The 8,026-nt window shown below is 43.3% G+C and overlaps 2 protein-coding genes across 2 annotated transcripts in view; one reads left to right on the forward strand and one right to left on the reverse strand.

The window, feature by feature from the left end:
- Positions 1-3,336, forward strand: part of unc5cb (unc-5 netrin receptor Cb) — a gene marked incomplete at its 5' end in the record, with an annotated part of 103,904 nt that extends 100,568 nt beyond the window's left edge. Inside the window, one exon of the mRNA XM_083657406.1 lies at positions 1,378-3,336. Coding sequence (XP_083513532.1) covers positions 1,378-1,537 — 160 coding nt within the window. The 3' untranslated portion in view covers positions 1,538-3,336. The remainder of the gene's footprint in view (positions 1-1,377) is intronic.
- A 1,678-nt stretch (positions 3,337-5,014) lies between these two features.
- Positions 5,015-8,026, reverse strand: part of bmpr1bb (bone morphogenetic protein receptor, type IBb) — a 36,314-nt gene continuing 33,302 nt past the window's right edge. Inside the window, 4 exon segments of the mRNA XM_083657438.1 lie at positions 5,015-5,228; positions 6,928-7,058; positions 7,252-7,427; positions 8,002-8,026. The exon segment at positions 8,002-8,026 is cut by the window's right edge and continues 273 nt beyond it. Coding sequence (XP_083513564.1) covers positions 5,103-5,228; positions 6,928-7,058; positions 7,252-7,427; positions 8,002-8,026 — 458 coding nt within the window. The 3' untranslated portion in view covers positions 5,015-5,102.

Here is an 8,026-nt window from a genome sequence, read left to right on the forward strand (position 1 = left end):
AGTGTGCAATTTTAGCTGCACAATTTGTTGACTGTTGGCCACGCATGAGGAGAACTAATCTGTTCATATTTGATCCTGATTGTTCTGTTAAACCTTCTGTTTCGTCCGTGTATGAAGCCCTGTCATGCCAATAGAACATCCATTGAATTGAACCAAATGGAATTGACAGACAGAGACAAAAAGATAGCAAGAAGAAGCTCCTCTTCTCTGTCCTTTTCTCATCATGTCTGTGACGCTCTGTGATGGGTCCATTTAGGAGGTACCAGCTCAGCGGGGAGGTCTTATCACAGACAGCAGCTGCAGATAGAGCAGACCACTGACAGACTGAAGGGAGGAGAGGATCAGGGAGGGTCTTGAACCAGAGCCTCACTCACTCACTCACTCACTTACAATCTCTCTCTCTCTCTCTCTCTCTCTCTCTCTCTCTCTCTCTCTCTCTCTCTCTCTCTCTCTCTCTCTCTCTCTCTCTCTCTCTCTAAGCTTTCAAACGATGTGCTATACATCTGAGAATAATTGAAAATGCAGATATATTTGTATATATATATTGTGTCACCATTCAGCCTAAAAATACCGAGATATAATTTAGGGATGCAAATTTGTATCAATTTCCCTGATCGATTAATTGGCATGTTAACGATCAATTAATCGATTGATCATTATATTAAAAAACTGCTTTTGACATACAAAATAGAAAATAGAAAATGCAGGGTTTTACACCTGTCTTTAGGCCGACCCAACAAGTTGATCAACCAACTAAGCTTCCTGCATTAGCTGTCATTGTGCTTGTAGATGTGAGATATTTCAACATTGTATTAGAATGTTTACAATGATTACCGGTACTGTTTTTTTTTTTTGGGTGTAATTCTCCCACACTGGACTTTCTGTCTGCTAGCTTGGCTTTCTTCTTCCTCTGTATGAGCAGTGAAAGTTAAATTTCACCCTTGTGGTGTTAAATCATTTCAGCAAAGAAAATAAAAATAGCACATAGCCTACATTGTCGATTAATCGGTAACATAATAGTTTGATCGATCAAATTCTTATTGATCGATTAATCTATTGTCGATTACTCATCGACATCCCTAATATGATTATTCATCCATAGTATTGTCATCCATAAGTGGGCTGTAGTTCACCCAGATAAACATTATGGACGTGGTGCAGAAGGTTTTTGGTTCAATCCTTGCAGCAGACTCTGGCTTCAGAAATGTTCACATGACAAGATGCTAGCAGTGATGGTTCTTTATCATCACTATTTTGAACACTGATCGAAATAAGCTGCTGAGAGAGACTTGATAGAAGTAAGCTGATGAAGGAGACTGGACTCTTCTTCTTCTGTACCAACCCAAGTAAACCAATTCCTCTCTTTTCTTCACTCAGGTATCTGAACTACTTTGCCACCAAGTCCAGCCCCACGGGAGTGATCCTGGACTTGTGGGAGGCGCAGCATTTCCCCGATGGCAACCTCAGCCGCCTGGCCCAAGTGCTGGAGGAGATGGGCCGCCATGACAGCCTGGTTCCTGCATTCACGGACCACTGACATCTGCCCAGCAGCAAGGCAGGCAGGCAGGCAGGCAGGGGGACATTACAGGGAGGACGAAGACATCCAACCATCGAAAGACATAGGCCCAAGAGGAGTCGTCACTTGGCACCACAACGGCAAACACACACACACACACACACATGCAAGCACGCACACACAAACACACGCACGCACGCACAGGAGGAGTAAGAGACTGTACAAACACAGCTAGGTCTATGCAGCTATGACCCACTTAAACATGGGCAAAAAAAGGGGTGTACAAACTTGGAGAGTAAACAAGGATCCATGGCAGTGGTTTATTCCACGGGCTGATCCACTCTCTCTGGTACCTCTTGATATCTCTGGCTCCAGCTTCGTTGGAGACCAGCTGTGGTCAGATATCTGCCTGCATATTTGGATGATGCCCTCACCTGGACAACAGTCTCAGCAGTGGCGGACGAACAGAGGTCACAGGATCAAGGTGCAAGGCTTGAATCAGAGGAAGCATCGCTCACTCTCGCTGCCCCCATATCAGTCTCCATGGATGAGTATGTGTTGAAGTTCTGTGATAACATAGTATTTAATAATACACCTATTTATACATAAATATCTCTTGTTTTTTTGTGTTCTATGCTGCCTGTTATGGAATACTTTGCATTAGTACTGCAATGTGTCCTCACACATTTTGTTTTTCCTCTCATTACTTTGGACTGTGTCTTAGCACCTCCTAGTGGACTCTTGCAGTACTGATTCATTCTGTCAGCCACAAAATATGACATGTACATAAGCAGAACATTGAAGATGTAATCATTTTTGCAGTTTTAGTATTGCTGTCTTAACTATTAATGCTTTTCATTCATGTTATGTGTTATTATTGTTTTACAATTATGCGTGCTTTTCTTACATAATGTATTTTATAATTGTTTAGAATATTTTTTGCTAGATTGTATTGGGTGTTTTTTTCTTTTCTCTTTATGTTTTTGTGTGTGTATTTATAGGGTTAACTGGCTGATTAGAGCAGTCCATCACCCCTGTATGGAGGGAGAAAAATAAATTTCCAAAATAATGTTTCCTTAAAGATGATGTCATCCACACGAAAGAGATCAGGCAAAGAGGAGAGAGATACGGCAGGAAAGGGACGATGTATGTGATTTGTTATTAATATAACTATATTTTTGTAGGACCAATACAACTGAATACAATTGCCTTTTACCAAATAATAAACATACAGTGTATGACGTTAAATTTAGTACAGAAGTCGGTCATCAAAATATCAAGTGTCATTTCTTGTGTTCAGAACTGAATGCGATATTCATCTTTGACTTTTGGAGGAGAACGATGATATTACATCATATTTCTGTGACTATTGAAAAACGTTGATGGCAGAAGCTATCAACAGTACGATGGCATTGACTCTGTGCATAGTAATAATTGATGATAATTGTAAATGCAACATTCCTTTGACACGGCAGCACTTGTGGCTATTCAAGTGTTCTCAGTTTTGATCGATCTCTTCATCACGGTTGTACCCGTTTTTGTAAAGCAGTCTATGCAAACTTTGCATCCCTTCAAAACAATCTTGTCCATTTTCAGTGCGCTAGCCTCCGTGCTAGCCTCAGTGCGCTAGCCGCCTTCGCAAATCCATACTTGTTCTTAAGCTTCATGGTTATTATTGTGTGTACTGTATCGTGAGAATGTAGCCTGTCTGTTTCTGGCACTCTCGCGAGGTTCCTGGCAATTGCTTGCATTTCATCTGTCAAGTTATTGTACAAAGTGTAAGAAAGAATTTTTAAGACTAATAATAAATTATATTTATATGCAACACTGAATATGGCGCCTCCTCGTTTGTTTCTCCGCTGAGATTAGAGAAGCCGTCGGCTGTGTCCCACAAAAACAGATGAGCCTCGAAGACGATCGAGTCATTTTTATTGGGGAATGTTATCCCGCATCCACTCGACGCACTCTCATAATCACATATGTACAGATTAAATAAGGCACATGCCATAGTGCTGGAGTGGATGGGGACTTATTCTGTACACAAGTTACAGGCAAAATTTGTCAAAAACACATATTTAACATTAGCATCAAGGCAAGGCAATAATTAATTATCGACAGATTTGAGCTTAAATATGTACAATTGAATGGCGAGGGGAAAGGAGAGAGTATGAGGGAGAGACCTACGAAGACCACAAGTAGAAGGTCTCAGTCGCAGCTCTGGAGGCCTGAAGGACACGCCTACAAATCCATTTCTCTTCAGCAGCAACAACAACAACAACAACAACAACTCCAGTACCAGAGAGCTTATTGAAATAATATGCATCTTGAATTATAGGAAATAATTGAACCTGTGTGAGTCTCTTCTGATTCTGCTGGACTAATAGATTTTAATTGTAATTTCTGCAGTCTTAATCTTGTTCTGTGAGATTGTCTGTCCTTCCTGAATAATAATAATAATAATAATAATAATAATAATAATAATAATAATAATAACATATATATAATAATGACATAGAGGTCACTGAGCATGTTTCTTTGGATGGCTGAAGGGCACCGTGGAGTTAACAGCGACCCCTGGTGGGTTTGTACAGAAAGAATCAAGCGAACGTGTTGGCTGACCAGGTGGCCTCCAGTCTCTCCAGTCTGCGGTGACGTCGCTGCAGCGTCTGACAGCTGTGGCCGTACAAAAGACTGCACATTAAATACTGCTATATGGCTTTAGAAGGGCAGAGCAGAGCGCTTCCCCTGTCTCCAACTGAGCAGTCTGCCTGCCTTCCTGGATCACAGACACAGACAGACTGGACTGGATCACAGACACAGACAGACTGGATCACAGACAGACTGGACTGGATTACAGACACAGACAGACTGGACTGGATCACAGACAGACTGGACTGGATTACAGACACAGACAGACTGGACTGGATCACAGACACAGACAGACTGGATCACAGACGGACTGGACTGGATCACAGAGACAGAAAGACTGGACTGGATCACAGACACAGACGGACTGGACTGGATTACAGACACAGACAGACTGGACTGGATCACAGACAGACTGGACTGGATCACAGAGACAGAACGACTGGACTGGATGACAGATACAGACGGACTGGACTGGATCACAGATACAGACGGACTGGACTGGATCACAGACACAGACAGACTGGACTGGATCACAGATACAGACGGACTGGACTGGATCACAAGAGACAGAAAGACTGGACTGGATCACAGACAGACTGGACTGGAGGATCCACTCCGCTTTCACAGAAAGCACTGAACAGCCCGTTTGACCTGGGGCAGACGAGAGCTACTTTGGCCCCGACATAATACATCATATTTTTTTTACTTCTCCTTTTCGCTGGCTCTCTATCGCCCCCTCTCTTCCGTTATCTTCATTATTCATTCTCCCTGCCAGTTTGCTTTGCCCTATCATTCACAGTCTCTTCCACCCCCCCACCCCCCCCCCCCCGCCCCCATACATTCCCTTTCTGCGATTGGCCAGTGTAAGTGGCGCCCGTGCCAGTGGCAGTGACAAGTCTCTAGGCGGGTGATGAGAGAGTCTCTCTCGTCGCCCTGTTCACAGTTTGATGTCTTGGGACTCTAACATCTTCGCCAGGGTCTTCTTCACCCTGAGGGCGGTGAGGCGAGACGCAGGGCTGTGGGCCCAGCACTCCGACATCAGCTTCCCCATCTGCCGCAGACACTGAGGAGGAGACACACACACACAGACGATCCCAGTCAAACAATATACTGCTATTCATAGATTTCAGTTGACATCATCACACCGCACACACAACCGTTGCGGTGCCATCTTGAGGACAAATGTGAAACAGCAAGATGCCCTGCTGCACATTTGGGAAATAGAGTTGAACACTTAGTGTCAAACAAACGTTAATATCTCAAAAACGATACATCGCATCGCTTTTATTTTGACATTGTGAGTGAGAGCAGAAGTAGCTGAAGGGTTTGGTGCTGTGCGATTTTGCCTAAAACTAAAATTGACGATTTTTTCTCTCAAAACTCGATTTTCGATTTCGATTTCGATTTATTATACTATTATACTTCTCTAAACATTTGTTGCCCTGCAGAGCTCTTTTCCCCCCTTTTTTCCATAATTGACAATTTACGCTTTTACTCTGAAGGTAGAACAACTCAACTTCCTGTTTTAGCTTGCCGCTGCTATGCTTGCTAACTTGACACTGGTGGATTTGCGTGTTCCTCCGTGAGATAATTATATTAGTGTCTAAGCGACCACCCGTGCTCGGAGTTATATCTGTACTAGAATAACACAAAGTCACAACAGGAATGCGTGGAACTGCGATAGCAGTTAGGGGGAAATTCAGACACACAGGGACAGGTGAGTCAGCTGAGGCAGCCATGAATACAGCCAATCTATCGGTGGCCTCACGTTGTTTTGTTATTATGTGAACTGTAAAGGCAACGTTTCATCGTCCGGTGATAACGTCTGTGTTTGTGTGCGCGCGTGAGTGTGTTGTGGCAATCGTTATCTTGTAGGCTAGAGCCCGCAGTGCAACAAGCTGCTTTTTGGTCGGAGGTGTTGAAATAAGTCCATTGCGCTGCTGTTTTTAGTAGCCAGTATCACAGCCTCTAGAGACTTTACAGCGGGGAGAATGGACAAGTAGCAGCATGCGTACATGAGAGAGAGCCGCCCCACGTAACGTACTTACCCTAGTTAAAGTGAAAATTAAATTTAAAATTAAAAAATTTAATAAAAAAAAAAAAAAAAAAAAAAACCGATTTTACGATTTTCATTTTTTTAACATCGTCCTAACTAATTAATTCGATTACGATTTAAAATCGATTAATCGCACAGCCCTTTGGTGTATACTATATGTATGTGTTCAAGTTGCGTGAACTGTCACAGGTTTAAAATGGGTGAATTTAGTGAAAAGTGCAGCCTGGAAAGTCTGGTAGAGTGAGTTGTGACGTGTGTGTGAAATGTGTGTTAAAATGATTCAATGACACATCCTCTGCATAGGGCAGGCTACATTAAACTGAGACCACTGATGCTTTTAAAGCAACTGACAGTAGCAGGCTGGTAGCAGGGCACTGTCAAGGTGGCCTTAGGGATCTCAGGGCATCACGGCCAGAGGGAGGGGCAACAGAGGCCATGGCCTCCACGGCCTCCATGTAACCCCCACCCTGGTAATAACGCACTACAAGTTTTGACCTGTTTAAAGTTGGAATGGAGTTTGTAGCACAATGTATGAAAGAGTAGTTAGAGTTCAAAGAGGGTGTGAACAGTCCTTCCATAGATTTACAACAGGAAGTAAAACGTGTGAGTGCTGAGCGCTGTGTCTATGGCCCTCTCTGTGTTGTCTTAAGATAAATAAATAAATAGATAAATAAATAAAAAAGCTATATCATAGAAAAACGTATACCTCATCACTGCTCCAGCGGTTAGCAAACGAAGGCCTCTGCTTCTTGATGCACACCACCTCTCTCATGTCCTCATAGGAAGGATCAGTGGGCACAAGCTCGTGATAGGGCAGCTGGTACTCCTCCACAATGCCTGTAGGGGGAGCAAGTGTGTGGATGAAACCGCAGCACCACAACAAAACAAAGGTCAAGACACACACCGCAGCACGGGTCAAAGGTCAAGACATACACAGCAGCAGCACGGGAGAGACGACCCGTTAACGTTCACACTCGAGTCAAATAGTTGAGATTAGGGAGGTTTGCTGTGGTGCTGTGTTGTGTCTGACCTCCAGAGATGCAGCGCCGCGCGATCTCCCAGAGGATGAGGCCGAAGCTGTACATGTCGGCCATGATGAAGGACTGGAAGTAGTTCCTGTTCAGGCTCTCATCCAGCACTTCGGGTGGCATGTAGCGCTTGGTGCCCACCCGCAGGTTGGGAGGAATGTCCACCTCCTGCGTATCACTGAGGTAGGGAGGAGAGGTAACAAAGTCCGGAGAGGTTAGTTAGCCCAAGGTAAGATGAAATATAATTTAGATTCTGGTGCATGTTTCAGAGAGAGTTCAACATTCACCTTCATGCAGATGACTGTATGTAGGGTTGCACGATATCGATTTTTTTTTTGCCGATATCCGATATTTTTCAACTCTTTTGGCCTATTTCCAATACCGATCCATGCACACATTTTATTCCATCTACGTTCATGAGAACAAGTCTCTCCTGTAGTGGAATTAACACTTTATTATGCCTACTCTCATCGTGGCAGATGCAGACATAAATACAATGCTTTTCAAAATGTACACACTCACTGGGCAAAATAAGGAAACTACTTCAACTTAACTGATGTAAAACATGCCAGATTATTATTATTATTATTATTATATTTTTATCGGCCTATCATATCATATCATATATTCATTTCAGGCCGATGCTGATATTCAATTTGAAAGGCTTTATCGGCCGATACCGATGATATGCCGATAACATCGTGCCTCCCTAAATGTACGTGACGATGTGGAGAGACGTCTTCTTCTCCTACCTGTTGAACTTGACAGCGAGCCCCA

The sequence above is a fragment of the Poromitra crassiceps genome (genome assembly GCF_964638095.1).
Source record: "Poromitra crassiceps genome assembly, chromosome: 21".
In the NCBI taxonomy this organism is placed as follows: Eukaryota; Metazoa; Chordata; class Actinopteri; order Beryciformes; family Melamphaidae; genus Poromitra; species Poromitra crassiceps.